The sequence below is a fragment of the Oncorhynchus mykiss genome, chromosome 27, assembly GCF_057628025.1.
Source record: "Oncorhynchus mykiss isolate SJ-2025 chromosome 27, ASM5762802v1, whole genome shotgun sequence".
NCBI classification, from domain to species: domain Eukaryota; kingdom Metazoa; phylum Chordata; class Actinopteri; order Salmoniformes; family Salmonidae; genus Oncorhynchus; species Oncorhynchus mykiss.
In genome coordinates, this window is record NC_143048.1 from 23848216 (window position 1) to 23871513 (window position 23298).

Consider the following 23298-nt stretch of genomic DNA (forward strand, 5'->3'; position numbering starts at 1 on the left):
ATATTATTAGCCAGCATTGCACAGTCAAACAAATGAACCAGTATTCTCTTATCAACACACTTAGTTATGTTCTTTTTTTTAATGTAGGCCAGTGTTCTAAGTGTGTTTTTAATGTATAAACTCTACAGTGTGGGTGTAGCTGCTCTTAGAAAGCAGGTCATTTGTGGTTCCAGCATTTCAGTGAGTAGGCAGGAGTCAGGCTGAGGTAGTGCATTATTATTAGCTCCCTGTTTTATTTGTTCCTCGATAAACATCTGGTAGCTTTGGGGGTCATTCTGTGACAGGTCGTCTAACATGGACCAGAACTGGCTGAACTGCTGCAAAACTTCCTGTTTTGTAATTTGTACTACCAGGGATGAAGACATATTTCTGAAAATATGTTGAGGGATTTAGTTCAGTATACACACAGCTCATTGGAGTTGTGCATTTGATTATGGTATGGCAAGGCACGCTAGCTATAGATGAACAAGATAATTCCTTGCTAGGTTAAATAATGTTTATGTTAGCTAGCTAACGTTACAGTAGTGTAGCTAAATAGCTACCCCAATACACCAGCCAGCAATGCCTTGAATACAATCAAACCATTTGGTACGAATGCTGTGAATCAGACGGAGAACAGTAGTTATCCTTTTAACACAAAACACATGGAAATACTCACAGTAAACTTGCTTCAAGGTTTTGCGACCCTTGTTCTAACGTTACTACTAAATGTTGACAAACTCAACTTTTGTCGCGAGTGTCCTCTTTTACTATAGAAAAGAGATGATAGGGGTGCATGCACGCCCTCTTCTGACAGGAGAGAGGTGCTACTACTTTGCACTCAGCGGTGAACAGTGTCTGCATCCTTCAGACATGATGGCCCAGACACATAAACCTGTTTCATCACACCAGAGGAAACAAATGACATGTTTAGATATGAAGCACAATTTATTTTCATTACAAGACAAATATATGATATAAATATGTTCTCATTCAGGTGCTAAAAATAAAATGCATGACAAACAAGTAGTATAAAATTATTTCCTAAATAATGTATGAATTTCTGCAATACACATGGCCATTATAAGGAGGTAAAATGACAGATATAGTACAGGAGGAAGAATGTCAGGAGCATCTTATGTTTCAGTTTGCTCTAGGCCTGTTCTGGTCATACATGAGTCTCCCTGATCATCCATTGTCTTATTCCTCTTCCTCCTCAGTAGCTCTGCGGATGGAAAAATAAAATGTAACATACAGTATTATGCAATTTCAAGAGGTGAAACAGAAGTGCACAGCAGATGTGTTCCTAATATGTAGAAAATCAACACGTAGGCCTATGCAACGAAGAGTTAGTGTAAGTTTGCCTCAATCATGTCGTAGATCCAGCCGAGGAACTCGGCCACCTTGGTGTAGACTCCGGGGTGGTTGGGCTCAGCGCAGCCTGTACCCCAGCTCACCACACCCACCAGTCTCCACACATTGTCAATTTGACAGACCAGAGGACCCCCACTGTCCCCCTGGGAAGAGGACAGGAGCAGATACACACTGCTGTCAATCACACTGGTTACCAGACCACCACACTGATTGCTAGGGTTTGAGATATTGTTAAGTCACAGTGATTTAGGGGATATTGTGAAATACTGAAACCTGAGCTCAACTGAATTTGATCGGTTGGGCCTAGGAATAAAGCTGGTGTGCCCGCATGCCTAATGAGATTTGTCTTTGATAATTCAGAACAGTAATGGGGACACCTGGGGGAAAATATTCTCATTATCAAGAACCAATTCTACTTTTGTAAGAAACAACTCTCTGACCTTTGGTAAATCTCTTCATAAAACAAGCCACAGGAGGAAGAACTCAGGTATGTTTTATGAACTAACCTGACATGCGTCCACTTTGCCTTCTGTAAATCCAGCACAGAGCATGCGGGGGGTGATCTCTCCATTGTACATGCAGGAACTGTTGCATTTCTTGGTGCTTATCAGTGGAACCGGAGCTTCTTTTAGCGTGGCAGGGATGAGAACTGTCAAAGAAAGTCAAACTAATGTAAATATACCTCTTATTTTTAGGACGTGACTGACTTTGTGCTATGAAAAAAACATTGAACCACTGATAGAGATACATTAAATTATTCTATTTAAGTTCTATTATTCGTTTAACATAGTCCTACCATCATCCGGTTGAGTGTAGCCCCAGCCAGAGATCCAGCACTGTGTTCCTCCTGGAAGATCACGCTCGTACTGTGGCAGACAAATAGGCCTGATGGCATCTAAAAAATACAATTTAAGAGAATATTAAGAATATTAGAAAACAGTGTAGGTAATTTTGAAGATAATTTCAGTAATATTGGAACATGGTTTGGAACTGATTGCTGTAATAATATAGTTGAGTGTTCCAGTCAGCCAAAGGACTATGTGGTGCATTCAAAACAGAAGCAATCAAGTTCCCTGTCACCTGAGAAATTCAGTGGGGTTCGCAGTTTCATCAGAGCAATGTCATTGTCGTGGCTCCTGGGATTGTAGTTCTTGTTGTAGAGGATCTTTTCCACTGGATATCCAATGTACTGAGACATTTTAGCTGAACTGCGTGTGACAATACCAGCGTAGACCACCCAACTGGACACCTGTGGTAGCCTATAGCTGGAATGTGAAAAAAAGACACGAAGCAATTTATATCGAATAGATGTCTCTCCAATTCTCAATTGCATAAAGTATAACTGACTTTGAGCAAAATAAAGTGAGAGCTATTACTGTCCCTAGTCATCACTACACTGTCATGAGTCATGAGTCAGTGACCTTTGACCTCAAACATCTAACCTCTTATCCCGAGGCGTCCTTGGGGGTCTTACTTGTGCACACAGTGGGCTGCTGTGACCACCCATTGGCTGGTGATGATGGTGCCTCCACAGGTGTGTCGGTTGCTGTAGTAGAGACTGACTTGCCAGGGCCACCTTCCCAAGGTAGCCTCAACTCCCCCAATTATCCTGGGCAGCTTAGCCCGAGTCCCACACTCTACACAGGCACAGGAAACAAACATGAAGGCATTTTTAAAATTATATTTATTTAACTAGGCAAGTCAGTTAAGAACAAATTCTTATTTACAATGACGGCCTACCAAAAGGCAAAAGGCCTCCTGCAGGGACAGGGGCTGGGATTAAAACTTAAAAATAAACTAAATAAAAATATAGGACAAAACACACATCACAACAAGAGAGACAACACAACACTACATAAAGAGAGACCTAAGACAACAACATAGCATGGCAGCAACACATGACAACACAGCATGGTAACAACACAACATGACAACAACATGGTAGCAACACAATATGGCAGCATCACAGGGTACAAACATTATTGGGCACAGACAACAGCACAAAGGGCAAAAAGGTAGAGACACCAATACATCACACAAAGCAGCCACAACTGTCAGTAAGAGTGTCCTTGATTGAGTCTTTGAATGAAGAGATTGAGATAAAACTGTTCCGTTTGAGTGTTTGTTGCAGCTCGTCCAGTCCCTAGCTGCAGCGAACTGAAAAGATGAGCGACCCAGGGATGTGCTTTGGGGACTTTTAACAGAATGTGACTGGCAGAACAGGTGTTGTATGTAGAGGATGAGAGCTGCAGTAGATATCTCAGATAGGGGGAGTGAGGCCTAAGAGGCTTTTATAAATAAGCATCAACCAGTGGGTCTTGCAACGGGTATACAGAGGTGTCCAGTTTACAGAAGAGTATAGACTGCAGTGATGTGTCCTGTAAGGAGAATTGGTGGCAAATCTGATGGCCGAATGGTGAAGAACATATTTTACCCAGATCACTTTACGTACATTGTATTGAGATAACTCATCACCGTACAGTATATACTGAGTGTACAAAACATTAGGAGCAGCTTTTTAATATTGACTTGCACCCCCTTTTGCCATCAGAACAGCCTCAATTCGTCAGGGCACGGACTCGAAAGTGTGGAAAGCGTTCCACAGGGATGCTGGCCCATGTTGACTCCAATGCTTCCTTCTGTTGTGTCAAGTTGGCTGGATGTCCTTTGGGTGGTGGACCATTCTTGATACACACGGAAAACTGTTGAGAGTGAAAAACCCAGCAGTGTTGCAGTTCTTGACATGCTCAAACCCGTGCGCCTGGCACCTACTACCATACCCTGTTCAAAGGCACTTAAATATTTTGTCTTGCCCATTCACCCACATACACAATCCATGTCTCAATTGTCTCAAGGCTTAAAAATCCTTCTTTAACCCTCCTCCCTTTAATCTACACTGATTGAACTGGATTTAACAAGTGACATTAATAAGGGAGTATAGCTTTCATCTAGATTCACCTGATCAGTCTATGTCATGGAACGAGAAGGATTTCCTACCAATGTGTAGCACTATGAAGTCATGACTGAGAGGTCATATGAAGGTCATTGGGTCCTACCGGTGTGTGAGATGCACAAATGTACAATGTAGTTAATCCACTATTATGTTAGTGTTGTTAGTACCCTGCAGAAACTTACCAAAACATTTCAAAGCTATAACCTTCCCTGTGACGCAACTCCCCCTAAATAAAAACAAGTAGGTACATTAGAAAACCTTGATAACTTTGTGATAGCACATCCATTTTTTCTGCATCATTAGGTAATGCATTATCTCCTCAGACAGCTGCCATACCTTAACTGCCATATATTTTCCAGGCTACTATTGTGTTCGGAGGTAATCTGTATGAAGCCATCTGTGTAGTTTGGTCCGATGTCGGTTAAGTTCACCCCCTTTTGCTTGGTCAGTCTGAAAAGAAAATAAATCAGTTATATCTTCTATAAAAGCAGGCAAGATGGGAGTGTTCCTTTTAAAAAGTAATGTCTGATCTATGGGGCATAAGGCAAGCCTATAAACGAGGTATTAACAGAGCATTAAATAATCCATCATTAACTGGGAGCAATCAGCCTTATGGTTAGATGAATAGCCTAGTATGTTCCCAAGATGCTTGGGCTATGTAGTAAGAAAATGGTCTTAGTAGACTAGCCTTAGATATCCCAGCTGGCGGCAGACCAGGGTCCCCAGGGAAGAGTTCCATCTCTCATAGCACACAGGCAGCCAGGTGGGCACCTTCTCTAGCTGGATCTCCAAGAGAGAGTTCTCCGGGCTGATTCTGTAAAACACTGAACCTGATTGATAGAAAATAATCCCTCCAGAGACCAACTAGATCAACAGTAATGAACTGTGGTCTTGTTTGAGAGGGACATTTTAAGCAGCTTATATCCAATAAATAATGTAGTCAATATAAACAGATCATTATTTCATGTTTTGATGTCGGTCGATAGACAGCCTCCACTCCTTTCCACTGACTGTGACCATGTAGAAGTTGTTAAAGAATTTATTAATTAACATATGTACTGTTATAAAGACAATTTTAGCTGTTATATAAACACATATGGTTTATATTACACAGCTCCAATCCAGATGTGTTGGTCATTACTGACATGCTGACCCCACCGCTTGCGTCGCGTGCCTGAGCATTGCAAAATAAATTTAAACATACATGTTATTCAATTATTGCACCCACACGTGCCAACAAGCGTCTGCGTTGCCAAGGGCTAACATGCTGACCACACCGTTAATGTGTCGAGCGCTGCAAAATAAATGTAAACAAACGTTATTCAATTATTGCACCCACACTGCCGCCCGCGCCAACGAGTGTCTGCGTTGCAAAGGGCTAAAATAGAAGTTCTATTTGTGACACTGATCGTGGTGCAAGTCCTGCCTCTCCCATCACCTCATTGGTTTATAGAAGCAGATACCCACTTGCCATCTCCTTATTGGTTATACACACCGGGGGTGATTGAAAGATGAACTGAGTTTGGTTGGTCCTCGTGGTAACTATGAAAGTTAGATGCCAATCGCCATATAAAGTCCAAAGAAGAAAAAGCCTGGAAGGAGGAGAGATGACTAGAAATTATTCAATTGACCATTTTATGTGTTGATTAATTGTCGGAGTAGAGGACCTTGTGCATTTCAGGTAAAATAACAACTCATCGTTTATATCCCAAGACAAATTAGCTTGCAACAGCAAGCTAGCTAAATAGGACACATTAGCTAGCAACTGCAAGCTAGCTAGCTGAATTGCCATAAATGTTTAATGCTTTTCGACCGGTCCCCAAATTCATATAATTGGTTCAGAGTTTGTTTTTATATTTTAACCTGCGTGTCGTGATCGTGTTTGGTGTGGGGGGACAAAATCAATTTGCGCACAATGGCACACGATAGTGCACACTTGCAGCCGGTTTAGGTACGGTGTGAGTCGTGTTTAACCTTTCTACCGCAGGAACCCCTCGACAACATAAGACTTCTCCTTAATGCAACCGCTGTGTCAGATTTCAAAAAAACTTGAAGGAAAAAGCATAATCTGAGAACGGCGCTCAGAAGCCAGAGGAACAGCCTAGAGGAATATCCCCCATTTTGGAATCAACAAAGTTAGAAACAACACCATAAATATTCACTTACCTTTGATGATCTTCATCCGAAGGCACTCCCAGGAATCCCAGTTCGACAATAAATTACTGATTTGTTCCATAAAATTCCATCATTTATGTCCAAATAGCCACTTGTTGTTAGTGTGTTCAGCCCAGTAATCCGAGGCGCAGGCACTTCATCCAGACAAAAACTCAAAAAGTTCTGTTACAGTCCTTTAGAAACATGATGTCCCACTTCCTGGTTGGATTTTTCTCAGGTTTTTGCCTGCCATATGAGGTCTGTTATACTCACAGACATCATTCAAACAGTTTTAGAAACTTCAGAGTGTTTTCTGTCCAATACCAATAATAACCGAGAGACTGAAAAACAGCTTCTATCTCAAGGCCATCAGACTGTTAGACAGCCACCACTGAGTGGCTGCTGCCAACATACTCCAGCCACTTTAATAATGGAAAAATGTATGTAAAAAATGTGTCGGAGGCTACACCGTGCACCTGGCAACCTTGGTTAGCACGCACTGCGCCCGGCCCGCCACAGGAGTCGCTGGTGCGCGATGAGACAAGGACATCCCTACCGACCAAGCCCTCCCTAACCCAGACGACGCTAGGCTAATTGTGCGTCGCCCCACGGACCTCCCGGTCGGTTACGACAGAGCCTGGGCGCGAACCCAGGGACTCTGATGGCACAGCTGGCGCTGCAGTACAGCGCCCTTAACCACTGCGACACCCGGGAGGCCGTGTATAAGGTAGTTGTTGAGAAATTGTTAGGTTAGATTACTCGTTGGTTATTACTGCATTGTCGGAACTAGAAACACAAACATTTCGCTACACTCGCATTAACATCTGCTAACCATGTGTATGTGACAACGTTTGATTTGATTTTGATTTGAAGTCTGAATTTGTCGTGCTATGTTCCCTAAACTGGGACATACAAATAACACCTGATCAAGTCCTAAAGCAATGGGACTCCCTAAATCTTTCTCAGATTATTACCACAAGGTATGACTCCAAACACCCAGAAAAGGCTACTCTCCTCGATGTTATCCTCACAAATAATCCTGATAGGTATCAGTCTGGTGTTTTCTGTAATGACCTTAGTGATCACTGTTTTACAGCCTGTGTTCATAATGGCTGCTCAGTGATTTGTCATAGATGCTTGCTAAAACACTTCAATGAGCAAGCCTTCCTTCATGAACTGGCCTTTGTAAAATGGTATAGAATCAGCTCTATCGAAGACACTTGGACCTTCTTTTGATATTTTCAGTGGTGTTTTTAACGAACACGCCACCATAAAGAAAATGAGAATTAAAAACAGGTTCAGCCCCTGGTTCGACCGTGATCTTGCCGAGTTACTCCACCTCAAGAATTGCATTTGGCGAAAGGCTCGGCACACACATACTCAGGCTGACTGGCTATCATTCAGGCAAATGAGAAATAAGTGCACTCAGGCTATCCTGAAGGAGAAAGTTAGTTACTTTAACCCTTGTGTTGTCTTAAGGGTAAAACATGACGCACTACTATGTTTAACAGCAGAGAAAACCCCCTAAATTATATTTTTCAATTTGAAATTTGATGACTTTTGCTAGAGTGACCCCAACATTAGAAAAAGTGAAACATCGCCTTTGTTCATATTTCCATGAAAGCTGTACACCACCAGGGTACAAATATTGTCTTTGGGTAATTTGTGACCTGGCAGTTATAAAATAATTTACACACCACAAAACCACAAAGATTGAACTCAGACAAAACAAACATTTTCTTGTGCATAAGCAGCATCTCCCCTCCACGACCCCACACATGACCCAAGTTCACAGAAAAAAATTTAAACAATTTCATACAAAATAAACATTTCTTGAAAGCATTGTTTACTAATGGGGAATGGTCAGAGGCTATAAAGTTTATGCAGATGGCAATTCCCCCAGTATTCCCTTTGCTGAAGCCATGAGTGCACGTTTCAGTGCCCAACAGGTCGTAGATCTGATTTTTTCAGATGTCCAGGAGGAACAAGAGAACAATGATTTAGAAGAGAAGGAGGTATCTGAAGAAGAAGACGGGGAAGAATGTAACCCAGAGCATGATGCATCATCTTCAGATGAAGAAGAAATCCCCCAAGCTGAAAAAGAGACATTTTTGTCAAAGAACAGCAAAATAACATGGTCCTTGTCACCATATGTCAACCAGGACAGGATGGCAGTGCAAAATGTCATAACGATGACTCCAGGGCCCACAAGACATGCAGTTGCCCATGCTCAGGACATCACCTCAACATTCTACATGTTCATCACACCAGCCATCGAAAAAATCATCCTGGAGATGACAAATTCGGAGCGTTTCCGTAAATATGGAGACAACTGGAAAAGGATGGATGAGATTGACCTGCATGCCTACATAGGGCTGCTAATCTTAGCGGGTGTGTACAGGCACCGAGGCGAGGTTACATGTAGTCTCTGGGATGCAGAGAGTGGAAGGGTGATTGTCCGTGCCCTGATGCCACTGACAGTCTTTGACACTTTCTCAAGAATGCAACGATTTGATAACCGTGAGTCAAGACCTGCAAGACGTGTGAGAGACAAACTGGCGGCCATAAGAGAGGTCTGGGAGAAGTGGGTGGAGCCATAAGATAGGTCTGGGAGGAGTGGGTGGAGCCATAAGAGAGGTCTGGGAGAAGTGGGTGGAGCCATAAGAGAGGTTTGGGAGAAGTGGTTGGAGCGTCTGCCATACCTCTACAACCCTGGGCCTGAAATAACAGTAGATGAGCAACTGGTTCCGTTCAGAGGTACATTTTTATTTTAATATCTGTAATGTAAATTATTTTCAATGTAAATGTTATTATGTATTGCTGTAATATCATTGATTTATCTGATTGTTTTCTGTGACACTGGTACAAATTACTGATAGTAATCTCTTTTGTCAAAAGGTCGCTGTCCTTTCCGCCAGTATATGCCCAGCAAGCCAGCATGGTATGGCATCAAGATATGGGTGGCCTGTGACACACAATCCAGCTACGCTTGGAAGATGCAAGTTTACACAAGGCCGACCAGTGGAGGCCCGGAGAAGAACCAGGGGATGCCGGTTGTGCTTGATGTGACAAATGGACTGAGGGGGCACAATGTCACGTGTGACAATTTCTTCACCTCTTATGAACTCAGCCAGCAGCTCCTGCAGAGGAAGATCACCATGGTTGGCACAGTTAGAAAGAACGAGCCTGAGCTCCCCCATGCACTCCTCGCAACAAAGGAGAGAGAGGCCTTCTCATCAACGTTTGCCTACACCCCCACCACCACTCTAGTTTCTTACCTCCCAAAGAGGAACAAGAATGTGGTCCTCCTGAGCACACTGCACAAAATGGATGAGATCAGTGATGGTGAGGACAGGAAGCCAGCCATTATCCTGGACTACAACCACAACAAAGGAGATGTGGACAACCTGGATAAGGTGAATGGAACTTACAGCTGCAGGAGGATGACTGCCCACTGGCCCCTGGTCATTTTCCATAACATCATTGATGTGTCCTCATACAATGCCTTCGTGATATGGAACAAGGTCAACCCTACCTGGATGCCAGATAAGCGGAACAAGAGGATGGTGTTCCTGGAAAAGCTGGAAAAGGCACTTGTAACCCCACACATTCAAAGAAGGGAGCGCCTCCCCCCACAGCAGCCTCTGCAGCACTTGTGAAAGCTGTTCAGGGGACTGAATCTTGTCCTGATCCACCTGAGGCTGCAAGAGGAGGAGATGCCAATTCTTCCCCCCAAAGAAGGACTGTAAAACACATGTGAGAAATACATCTGCAAAGTCCATGCACACACACTTGCATACTGTCCTACATGTGATAATTAGAGTTGATTGATTTATGTTCTTCACATTTTTGTTTTGTATCTATTATCTTGTTTTATCCTTATTTATTGTTGTTTATACACCTTGTGGGTGGGGGCAATGGTTAAACAAATGGGAGAAGACTAGTATTTTGTAGTTGAATTCCTCATTGTACAGTATATAAGAATATATCACTATGTTGCCAAAAAAGTTCAAGACTGTTATTGTTTCCCTTCAATAAAATGCATTCAAAACTACTTTCTGCACATTTCTGCTACTTTCTTAAGCTATACAAGTGCTATCGCCTGCTAAAAAAAGTATGTTTACACCTATGCAGTATCTTTAGCAATAATAATAATAATAAACCTCTACTTTAGTAAAGAAAACAATTATGACAGGTGTGTTGTAATAAAAATGAGTGGTGTCCACTGATTAAATGCAGTCTTTCGGCATTGTGAAGAGGGAAAATGCAGATATTCACAAAGTTTGTAATGAATGACAGGTTGTTTCTTCATGCAAACTAGATTTGGGGTTTAAAATTAAATGAAGATGCTTTATTTTAGGGGATACGTGAAGGCGGGTCATTTTTTTAACCTTTTGGACAAGGGAAGTATGCAGAATGTTAAGACTACACAAGGGTTACACAGAAGTTCTGGAAAATGGTTAAAGACCTGGAGAATTAACCCTCCCATGTCCCTTAATGTTAATGATGTGGTTGTTACTGTCAAGAAGCACATGGCTGAGCTCTTTAATCACCATTTCATTAAGTCGGGATTCCTATTTGACTCAGCCATGCCTCCTTGCCCGTCCAACATTTCCTCATCTCCCACCCCTTCTAATGTGACTATCCCCAATGCTTCTCCCTCTTTTCCCCCTGCCCCACTACAAAGTTTCTCCCTGCAGGCAGTCACTGAGTCCCAGGTGCTAAAGGAGCTCCTTAAACTTAAAAAATCTGGGTCAGATGATTTAGACCCTTTCTTCTTCAAGGTTGCTGCCCCTATCATCGCCAAGCCTATCTCTGACCTTTTTAACCTGTCTCTCCTTTCTGGGGAGGTTTCCATTGCTTGGAAGGCAGCCACGATTCATCCTTTATTTAAAGGGGGAGATAAAGCTGATTCTTACAGTTAAAGGCCTATTTCTATTTTGCCCTGTTTATCAAAAGTGCTGGAAAAACTTAAATAATACCTTATTCAACTGACTGGCTTTCTTGATGTCTATAGTATTCTCTCAGGTATGCAATTTGGTTTCCGCTCAGGTTATGGATGTGTCACTGCAACCTTAAAGGTCCTCATTGATGTCACCATTACCCTTGATTCTAAGCAATATTGTGCTGCTATTTTTTATTAACGTGGCCAAAGCGTTTGATATGGTAGACCGTTCCATTCTTGTGGGCTGGCTAAGGAGTATTGGTGTCTCTGAGGGGTCTTTGGCCTGGTTTGTTAACTATCTCGCTCAAAAAGTGCAGTCTATAAAGTCAGAAAATCTGCTGTCTCAGCCACTGCCACTGTCACCAAGGGAGTACCCCAAGGATTGATCCGAGACCCCACGCTTTTCTCAATTTACATCAACAACATAGCTCAGGCAGTAGGAAGCTCTCTCATCCATTTATATGCAGATGATACAGTCTTATACTCAGCTGGAGTATGGCTAGATGGTGCAGTGTCGTTCTCTCAGCACATATCAAAGCTGCAGGCTGAAGTTAAATCTAGACTTTGTTTCCTCTATCGTAATCACTCCTCTTTCACCCTAGCTGCCAAACTAACCCTGATTCAGATGACCATCCTACCCGTGCTAGATTACGGAGACGTAATTTATAGATCGGCAGGTAAGTGTGCTTTCGAGCGGCTAGGTGTTCTTTACCATTCGGCCATCAGATTTTCCACCAATGCTCCTTATAGGACACATCACTGCACTCTATACTCTTCTGTAAACTGGTCATCTCTGTATACCCATCGCAAGACCCACTGGTTGATGTTTATTTATAAAAGCCTCTTAGGCCTCACTCCCCCTATCTGAGATATCTACTGCAGCTCTCATCCTCTACCTATAACACCCATTCTGCCAATCACATTCTCTTAAAGGTCCCCAAAGCACACTCATCCCTGGGTCGCTCATCTTTTCAGTTCGCTGCAGCTAGGGACTGGACGAGCTGCAACAAACACTCAAACGGAACAGTTTTATCTCAATCTCTTCATTCAAAGACTCAATCATGGACACTCTTAATGACAGTTGTGGCTGCTTTCTGTGATGTATTGGTGTCTCTACCTTTTTGCCCTTTGTGCTGTTGTCTGTGCCCAATAATGTTTGTACCCTGTGCTGCTGCCATAATGTGTTGCTACCATGTTGTTGTCATGTTGTGTTACTACCATGCTGTGTTCTCATGTATTGCTGCCTTGCTATGTTGTTGTCTTAGGTCTCTCTTTATGTAGTGTTGTGTTGTCTCTCTTGTTGTGATGTGTGTTTTGTGCTATATTTTTATTGTATTTACTTTTTCTTTTTATCCAAGGCCCTGTCCCTGCAGGAGGCCTTTTGCCTTTGATTAGGCCATCATTGTAAATAAGAATTTGTTCTTAACTGACTTGCCTAGTTAAATAAATGTTGAATGAAATAAATCACAACAAATGTTGTGATAAACCATAAAACTACTAGGAAGGGCTTTCTGCCTGACCAATCAAGTGCGTCCCAAATCATACCCTACAGTGCCTTCAGAAAGTATTCATACCTCCTTGACTTGTTCCACATTTTGCTGTGTTACAGCCTGAATTCCAAATGAATTAAAAAACAAATCTCACCCATCTACACACAATTACCCCATAATTACAAAGTGAAAACATGTTTTTTGAAATGTTAGCACATTTACTGAAAATGTCATTCAGAAATATCTCATTTACATAAGTATTCCCACCCCTGAGTCAATACTTTATAGAAGCACCTTTGGCAGCGTGTCACGTTCTGACCTCTATTTCCTTTGTTTTTGTATTTATTTAGTATGGTCAGGGCGTGAGTTGGGTGGGCAGTCTATGTTTGTTTTTCTATGTTTTGGTCTAGTTCTATGTTCGGCCTGATATGGTTCTCAATCAGAGGCAGGTGTTCGTCATTGTCTCTGATTGGGAACCATATTTAGGTAGCCTGGGTTTCACTGTGTGTTTGTGGGTGATTGTTCCTGTCTTTGTGTTTACACCAGATTGGGCTGTTTTGAGTTCTCACGTTTCTTGTTTTTTCGTTAGTTTGTTCTTGTATAGTGTCGTAAATAAAGTACAATGAACAACCACCACGCTGCGCTTTGGTCCGCCTCTACTTCACAAGAAGAGAATCGTTACAGAATCACCCACCACAACAGGACCAAGCGGTGTGGTAATGGGCAAAGGAAAAAGCAGCAGCAGGAGCAGCGCGAGGAGGTATGGACATGGGAGGACGAATTAGACGGTAAAGGACCTTGGGCTCAGCCAGGAGAGTATCGCCGCCCCAAGGAAGAACGGGAGGCGGCGAAAGCGGAGAGGCGCTGGTATGAAGAGGCAGCGCGGCGTCGTGGATGGAAGCCCGAGAGGCAGCCCCAAAAATGTATTGGGGGGGGGCTAACAGGGAGTATGGCTACGCCAGGTAGGAGACCTGAGCCAACTTCCTGTGGTTACCGGTGGGCTGGAGAGACCGGGCAGGCACCGTGTTATGCTGTGGAGCGCACGGTGTCCCCAGTGCGGGTGCACAGCCCGGTGCGGTACATTCCAGCTCCGGGTATCGGCCGGGCTAGAGTGGGCATCGAGCCAAGTGCCATGAAGCCGGCTCTACGCATCTGGTCTCCAGTGCGTCTCCTTGGGCCGGCTTACATGGCACCAGCCTTGCGCACGGTGTCCCCGGTTCGCCTGCATAGCCCAGTGCGGGCTATTCCACCTCGCCGCACTGGCAGGGCGACCGGGACCATTCAACCGGGTAAGGTTGGGCAGGCTCGGTGCTCAAGAGCTCCAGTGCGCCTGCACGGCCCGGTCTATCCGTCACCACCTCCACACCCCAGCCCTCCGGTGGCAGCTCCCCGTACCAGGCTGTCTCTCCGGCCCATCCGTCCAGAGCCTTCCTCCTCTCCAGCGCTGCCGGAGTCTCCCGTCTGTCCAGCGCTGCCGGAGCCTCCCGTCTGTCCGGCGCCTCTGCCGGAGCCTCCCGTCTGTCCGGCGCCTCTGCCGGAGCCTCCCGCCTGTCCGGCGCCTCTGCCGGAGCCTCCCGCCTGTCCGGCGCCTCTGCCGGAGCCTCCCGCCTGTCCGGCGCCTCTGCCGGAGCCTCCCGCCTGTCCGGCGCCTCTGCCGGAGCCTCCCGCCTGTCCGGCGCCTCTGCCGGAGCCTCCCGCCTGTCCGGCGCCTCTGCCGGAGCCTCCCGCCTGCCCGGCGCCTCTGCCGGAGCTTCCCGTCTGCCCGGCGCCTCTGCCGGAGCTTCGCGTCTGCCCGGCGCCATCGGAGCTTCCCGTCTGCCCAGCGCCGCCAGTGCCGCCCGTCTGCCCAGCGCCGCCAGTGCCGCCCGTCTGCCCAGCGCCGCCAGTGCCGCCCGTCTGCCAGGAGCCGCCAGTGCCGCCAGTCAGCCAGGGGCCGCCAGTGCCGCCAGTCAGCCAGGGGCCGCCAGTGCCGCCAGTCAACCAGGGGCCGCCAGTGCCGCCAGTCAGCCCAGCGCCAGCGCCGCCAGTCAACCAGGGGCCGCCAGTGCCGCCAGTCAGCCAGGGGCCGCCAGTCAGCCAGGGGCCGCTAGAGCCCCTCCGCCCGGAGCAGCTGTCCCTCTGTCCCGAGCAGCTGTCCCTCTGTCCCGAGCAGCTGTCCCTCTGTCCCGAGCAGCTGTCCCTCTGTCCCGAGAAGCTGCCCCTCTGTCCCAAGCAGCCCCTCTGTCCAGTGGGGTCATTGAGAGGGGTGGGCATGGTGAGTAAGCCACGGAGGCGGACAATAAGGCGGACTGAGACAATGGCGAAGTGGGGTCCGCGTCCCGCGCCAGAGCCGCCACCGCGGACAGACGCCCACCCAGACCCTCCCCTATAGGTCAAGGTTTTGCGGCCGGAGTCCGCACCTTTGGGGGGGGGTACTGTCACGTTCTGACCTCTATTTCCTTTGTTTTTGTATTTATTTAGTATGGTCAGGGCGTGAGTTGGGTGGGCAGTCTATGTTTGTTTTTCTATGTTTTGGTCTAGTTCTATGTTCGGCCTGATATGGTTCTCAATCAGAGGCAGGTGTTCGTCATTGTCTCTGATTGGGAACCATATTTAGGTAGCCTGGGTTTCACTGTGTGTTTGTGGGTGATTGTTCCTGTCTTTGTGTTTACACCAGATTGGGCTGTTTTGAGTTCTCACGTTTCTTGTTTTTTCGTTAGTTTGTTCTTGTATAGTGTCGTAAATAAAGTACAATGAACAACCACCACGCTGCGCTTTGGTCCGCCTCTACTTCACAAGAAGAGAATCGTTACACAGCGAGTACAGCTGTGAGTCTTTCTGGGCAAATCTCTAAGAGCTTTCCACGGCTGGATTGTGCAACATTTGCCCATTATTCTTTTCAAAATTCTTCAAGTAGATTAAAGTAAAAACTGTAACTCGGCCACTCAGGAACACTTACTGTAAGCAACTCCAGTGTAGGTGTGGCCTTGTTTTAGGTTATTGTCCTGCTGAATGGTGAATTAATCTCCCAGTGTCTGGTGGAACGCAGACTGAACCAGGTTTTCCTCTCAGAGTTTTGCCTGTGCTCAGCCCCATTACATGTATTTTTTATCCTGAAAAACTTAATGATACCCATAACATGATACAGCCACCAAAATATGGAGAGTGGCACTCAGTAATGTGCGGTATTGGATTTGTACCGAACATAACTATAAGGGCACAAGGCGAGACCCAGATGCAGACACGGGAGGCAGATGGGTTGAGTCTTTCATATTTATTATAATCCAAATGGGTATACAAGAGAATGGTCATGGACAGGCAAAAAGTCGAAACCAGTTCAGAGTCCAGAGTGGCAGGCAGGTTCAAGGTCAAGGCAGGCTGGTACAGAGTCCAGAAACAGGCCATGGTCAAAGCCGGGAGGAAAAGGAGAATAGAAAAAGTAGGAGCATGGGAAAAACATGCTGGTTGACTTGAACATACAAGACGAGCTGGCACAGAGAGACAGGAAACACAGGGATAAATACACCGGGGAAAATAATCGACACCTGGAGGGGGTGGAGACAGTCACAAGGACAGGTAAAACAGATCAGGGCGTCCTATCAGGGTGCATACCTATCAGATCCCCCCCCCCCCTCTCTAGGGACGCCAATAGGCGTCCTATCTGGATGCATACCTGGCTAACTGGGGTGTCGGCGGTGAAAATAGGCGATGAGGGCCGGGTCCAGGATGTCTTTAGCAGAAACCCAGCACCTCTCCTCCAGGCCATAACCCGCACAGTCAACCAGGTACTTGAAATCCTTGCCCCGTGGTTGAACCTTCAGGAGGCTTCTCACCGTATACGCTGGCTTGCCATCAATGACACAGGAGGGAGGGATGGGCCTAGAAACAGAAGACAGAGGACTGTGAGACAAGGGCTTAATTCTGGACACTTGAAAGGTAGCGTGAACACGAAGGGTACGGGGCAACAGCAGATGGACAGCAGTGGGACTGATGACTCTAGAATGGGGAAAGGACCAATGAAACGAGGGGAAAGTTTACGGGATTCTACCCAGAGGGGTAGGTCCCGAGTGGACAACCATACCCTTTGCCCAACAGCGAGGAGCCAGAGTCCGGTGGCGGTCCGCTTGTCGACGATACCTGGAGGTGGTCTTGAGAAGAGTCACCCGAGCTCTTTTCCAGGTATGCCGACAGCGGCAGACGAACATCTGGGCTGAAGGTATGTTGAACTCAACTTCTTGCTCTGGGAAGAGCGGGGGCTGACACCGCATGGAGCATTCGAAGGGGGATAGTGCTGTAGCCGAGCAGGGGAGAATGTTCCTGGCATATTCCACCCAGACCAGTTGCTGACTCCAGGTGGTGGGGTTACTGGCAACAAGACACCGGAGTGCCGTCTCCATGTCTTGATTGGCTCGCGCCGACTGGTCATTAGATTGGGGATGAAACCCAGAGGACAGGCTGGCTGATGATCCGATAAGAGTGCAGAACGCCTTCCAGAATTGGGACGAAAACTCAGGACCCCAGTCCTAGATAATGTCAACCGAGAGTCCATAGATTTGGAAGACGTACTTTACCATAAGCTGGGCCGTCTCCTTGACTGAAGGTAACTTCGGAAGAGGGATGGAATGGGCGGCCTTGGAGAATCTGTCAACCACTGTCAGGATGGTGGTGTTGCCATCTGATGGAGGAATCCCAGTGACAAAATCCAGGAAAATATGGGACATGGGGCAAAGAGGGACAGGGAGTGGCTGTAGGAGGCCAGACGGAGCTTGCCGCGGACTCTTGCTTTGCACACACACCATGCATGCGTCAATGAAGGCCGAGACATCAGGAACGATGGTGGGCCACCAGAAGCATTGACGGAGGAAAGAGTTCGACGAGTACTAGGATGACAGGTAAGCCTGGAGGAGTGAGCCCATTCCAGGACCTAAGACTGGACTGAATCAGGAACAAACAGCCGGTTAGCACCCCCCCCCCCCCCCCCCCGGGTCTGACTGGGAACACTGTGCATTGCGGACCAGAGCCTCAATTTCCCAAACAACAGAAGCCTCCAAACAAGAGGCAGGGAGGTCTCTGATTCAGACGGAGTGGCAGAGGAACTGTACAGACGGGATAGAGCATCCTGCTTCACGTTTTTTGACCCTGGGCGAGAGAAAGTGAAATTTAACCTGATAACTAACATAGCCCAACATGCTTGCCTTGGGTTGACGCGCTTGGCAGTGAGGAGGTATTCTAAATTCTTATGATCCGTCCATACCAGAAATGGATGTTCCGCCCCTTCCAGCCAGTGTCTCCACTCCTCCAGAACCATCTTAACAGCTAGGAGTTCTCAGTTCCCAACATCCTAGTTCCTCTCTGCAGAGTTGAGACGATGGGACATGAAGGCACAGGGATGAAGATGTTGGTCCTGGACGGATCGCTGAGAAAGAACGGCCCTACTCCCACGTCGAAAGGATGGCAGCAGTAGTAAAATGTTGCTTTAGATCCCCAAAAGCCTTGTCCGCTGCTGGAGACTATATGAATGGTACCTTGGGAGAGGTGAGTGCAGAGAGGGGAACTGCCAGATTGCTGTGCAAATGTGCAAATTCCATAAACCGTTGTAGCTGCATCCTGGATGTGGGCTGGGGCCAATCCAGCACTGTGCTCATCCATCTGAACATTCCCCTCAACAATAATGTATCCCAGAAAGGAGATGGTGGAGCTGTGGAACTCACACTTCTCAGCCTTTACAAACAACTGATTCTCCAGGAGACGCTGAAGGACCTGTCGAATATGGAGAATGTGTTCCTGGGCAGAACGAGAGAAAACCAGGATGTCGTCGAGGTAAACAAAAACAAAACATGTCCCGTAGCACATAGTTGACCAGGGTACTATGAGTACCTGGTTATGCCGTCCAAACGGCATAACCAGGTACTCATAGTGTCCACTGGTAGTGTTGAAAGCTGTCTTCCACTCGTCTCGTTTGCGTATCCGCACAAGGTGGTAGGCATTTCGAAGGTCCAGTTTGGAAAAGATAGTAGAGAGGTTCGAAAGCTGAGTAGAGGAGTGGTAGAGGGTACCGATTTTTAATCATAATGTCATTGAGGGCCCGGTAATCAATACATGGATGCAGGGTCTTGTCATTCTTCCCCATAAAGAAGGATCCTGCGCCGGCAGGAGAGGCAGAAGGGCGAATGCTCACAAAAACCAGTGAGTCCTCGATGTACTCCTCCATGGCCTTGGTCTCAGGACCAGAAGATAATATAGCTGGCCTCGAGGCGGTGTGGTGCCTGGAAGGAGGTTAATAGCATAATCGTAAGGACGATGTGGAGGAAGGGAGGTAGCACGAGCCTTGCTGAAAACCTCCATGAGGCCATGATACTCTGCGGGCACGGCAGAGAGATCCGAGAACGTACTTAACCCTGGAAGCAGATGTTTCGGAGAAGGCTGTGCCCGGCAGTGTGAATGGCAGAACAAGCTCCAACCCAGGATGGAACCCCTAGTCCAGTCATTATCTGTGTTGTGCTTCTGGAGCCAAGAAAAACCCAAAACAGGTATGTGAGGGAACTCAATGAGGAGGAGCTGAATTGACTCACTGTGATTTCCAGATACCCGCATATTAATGGGAACTGTGCTGTGCGTGACTCTACCAATGGAGCGGCCGTCTAGTGCCCTGGCATCCATGGGAACAGAGAGGAGTTGAGTTGGGATACTTAGTTCTGAGACCAGAGTAGCGTCCATGAAACTCTCATCTGCCCCAGAGTCAATAAGCTCCCGGAGAGTCTTAGACTGGTCTCCCAACAGCAAGCTCACATAAAGGAGTTTCGGTAATGGGACAGAGGGTTCCCAGTCAGACTCACCAGAGTACTTGTACCTACTAAGGCTTCAGGTCTCTTTACTGGGCAGGTGGCTATGTAAAGCCCTACAGCTCCACAATGCAGACAACAATTGGAGCTTAGCCTGCGGGAACGTTAATCACTGAGCGGTTTCCTTCTTCTCCGGCAACTGAGTTAGGAAGGACACCTGTATCTTTGTAGTGACTGGGTTATTGATACAGCATCCAAAGCCTAATTAATAACTTTACCATGCTCAAAGTGATATTCAATTTCTGCTATTTAATTTTTACCCATCTACAAATATGTGCCTTTTTTGCACTGCATTGAAAAACCTCCCTGGTCTTTGTCTTTGTGGTATCTGTGTTTGAAATTCACTGCTCGACTGAGGGACAAATGTGTGTGGAGTATAGAGATGACGTTGTCATAACAAAAATCATTTTTAACACTATCATAGCACATAGAGTGAGTCCATGCAACGTATTATGTGACTTGTTAAGCACATTTTACCCGTGAACTTATTTAGGCTAGCCATAACAAAGGGGTTGAATACATATTTACTCAAGGCATTTCAGCTTTTATTTGTAATAAACATATATTTTTTTGAATAACATAATTCTACTTTGACTTTATGGGCTATTGTGTGCAGGCGAGGGACAAAAACCATCTACATTTAATCACTTTTAAATTCAGGCTGTAACACAACAAACTGTGGAAAAAGTAAAGGGCTACTTTCTGAAGGCGCTGTATACCTTATTTAGTGCACTACTTTTGACTGGAGCTTATGGGGCACTACATAGGAATAAGCTGTTATTTGGGACATAGACAATCACACAGCCAAGATGACAGTCTCTGTGGTGAGTGAGGGGCTGAGAGGCACAGACCTTTCCTGGGGTCAGCCACAGAGATGTCCTCAGTCACGTTACAGAAGGACGTCTCCTTGGTGTCCCCTAGCCCAGCTGGGCTCTGGGAAGAGGTAGGCCTCAACAACAACCTGACTGTGGGAGGGAAAACAACAACATGCAGAGTGAATTATAGTCGTAGTGGATGTAAAACAGATGTTCTTAATCTAGCTCTGTCATTGTGTGAGACATGATTATCATGCATAGTTAATCAGCTATAACAGACTCATTCAAATACAGTGTTCTATATTCTGACATGTGGGGTTACTTCTGTTTTTCATCCACCACAGCAAGGAATCTGTATTGCACAAACATTAGAACATTGAACATGCCATCATTCTCTTCATACTCCATGATTTGACACTTGAAGGATGTCTCACCTAGGAACCACACTCCGACTGCTAAGCCTCCGAGAAGTCCTACTGCACACACAGCAGCCAGTACTCTCACCAGTCTATTGGCTGACACTGGAGAACAGCTGAATTAGACACTGATAAGATATCAACTGGCCTGTGTATACTGATAAAAGGCATGTTAGCTGTCTGTCACACTGACATAGAGTGGAAGAGATAGCGACACAGCATGTAACAGCCCTTACACAGTCTACAACTTGCACACAACTAAGGATGTGAACAAAGCATACCACATGTAGGGAACTTGACCAGTGACAAAGATGAGCGCTTAACATTTCACAGGCAGTGTCATAATCAACTGATTTACAGTATATAAAGTCTGCATGGCAGCTGTGAGTTGTAGATGTGTACTGTACAACTTTAACTTAAGACCATGAGATACTAAAGTACTAAAGCTTAATGCTGCTATATACTCTAATTAGATAAGACTTTATATAGCATGCCTTGTTTGTGTACTAATTGGATAATGTTGTCAACTAATGATAGCCTGTGGTTTCAGCCCTATTAGACAGTGCACCACCCAGGCATTGACCTTACTGTGGTTTGTCGAATGGATTCCTCTCAGCCAGGCATGGCAGCTCTGGCTCTGAGCTCCTCGGGCCTCTCCCACTCCTGTCTTCTCTGGGTGGAAAGAATGACTGACAGCCACAGGATTCTCAATCACAGATAATGTATCTCCATCAAGATTCTGCAACAGATGTGATGAATAGAACACACAGTATTCACATCATTCTTCTGGAACACTGGATATGAAGATAACCTATTCTTCCTGGCTGACTACCCCTCCCCTTCTACACACACGGACGCCTCCTTATTCATCCCCTTTATCAAACATATTTAATTAGGATGACTGTGAAACAAGAGATCTCCGGAGGGTTTGTCCAGGTGTATGGAATTTGAATGGCAGGTGTGTAACGGTGCGTAGATAATGTCACAGGTGTCCAGGTGTGTGAACTGAAGCACAATGTATCATTCATAGCCATGTGTGAGAATCCCAGCCAATGTGTCATACTTGTGCTGCAGACATATGGATTTGGGGCTCCCGAGTGGCGCAATGGTCTAAGGTACTGCATCTCAGTGCTAGAAGCCTCACTACAGACTACAGGTTAGATTCCAGGCTGTATCACAACCGGCCGTGATTGGGAGTCCTATAGGGCGGCGCACAATTGGCCCAGAGTCGTCCGGGTTAGGGTTTGACCTGGAAAGGCTGTCATTGTAAATAAGGATTTGTTCTTAACTGACTTGCCTAGTTAAATAAAGGTTAAATAAAATAAATAAATCAAATTTACTCTACACAGAACTAGACCTATGCAGAAGGTATTTCACATGCAGGTGAATCAATTGTTTTCTATTGCAAGACATAATTAAAACCAAAAATGTTAAATACTACAGGGTATTTCTAGCTCAAGCAATGAGATATTGTGGGAAAATAGGATGGCATTATATATTTACAAATCCCATCTAAAAACCATCTACTCCAACATGATGCTGAAACATTGTAATTTACCCCTAGAATCAACAGCAGTATGTTAACACATGCACTGGATGTATACATTTCTCTTTAAGTTATCCTCTAGCTGTCTAGTAGATAATACATGTACATTAGTAAAAAGTACACAATGTACATGTACTTGAAATACATTATGAGGATTGACAATAGATTATTAAAACCCATTAATAAATCATCATAGTTGTTGTTAAACAACACGCACAACAGCTAGTACATGTAAAGGAAATAGACAGAGGCATTATGAAAACACCATCTGTTATCAGTGATGTTGACACTCAATGAGTGAGTCCATAGCCTAAAGACAGAGGGCAACAGAGAAGGTATCAAGGTGATAATGAAAGTAAATAGGGGTAAGGAGAGAGACAGAGATATATGCCTGGAGTCTTACCATGTTTCCCTTGTATGTTCTGTTGTCCAGAGGAGAGTGTGGCAGTGGGCTCTTCAGCGCTCATCTGTAGGCCTGTGTTAGGTTAGAGACAGAGATGCACTCCGCTCGCAGCTGGTCGACCATTTGCCATTTCACAGAATGCAACTCTGGATTTTCCCTTCACAAAGAGACAGTGAGGTCAGCAGTGGTGCTGTGCTGCTGAATGAACCTGTTGTTTTGCCAAGGGGGTCATGGGGCCTATGGAGGCAGGCTCAACCAGTTATTTGTAGGAGGGAACATCTCCAGAGATACCCCACAAGCCACTGATAGGGCAGGCAGAGGCACAGGTTGCTTAGTAACACCCTTACCTGTGCCAACAGAGCATCCACTTGGCAGACAGAACATTATTGGCTGAACGTTGTA

The 23298-nt window shown here is 45.8% G+C and overlaps 1 protein-coding gene across 1 annotated transcript; it reads right to left on the minus strand.

The window, feature by feature from the left end:
* Window positions 1–908: 908 nt before the first annotated feature.
* LOC110507791 (transmembrane protease serine 5-like) lies at window positions 909–23153 on the minus strand. Its single transcript, XM_021588031.3, has 13 exons — window positions 22897–23153; window positions 21536–21686; window positions 20966–21052; window positions 20568–20681; window positions 4995–5130; window positions 4643–4756; window positions 4489–4532; window positions 2828–2990; window positions 2434–2618; window positions 2150–2248; window positions 1860–2002; window positions 1344–1496; window positions 909–1204 (listed from the first exon to the last, which is right to left on the minus strand). Exons 1-13 carry the CDS (start codon window positions 22897–22899, stop codon window positions 1196–1198), a joined length of 1401 nt encoding a protein of 466 aa, XP_021443706.2. The 5' UTR covers window positions 22900–23153; the 3' UTR covers window positions 909–1195.
* Window positions 23154–23298: the final 145 nt, after the last annotated feature.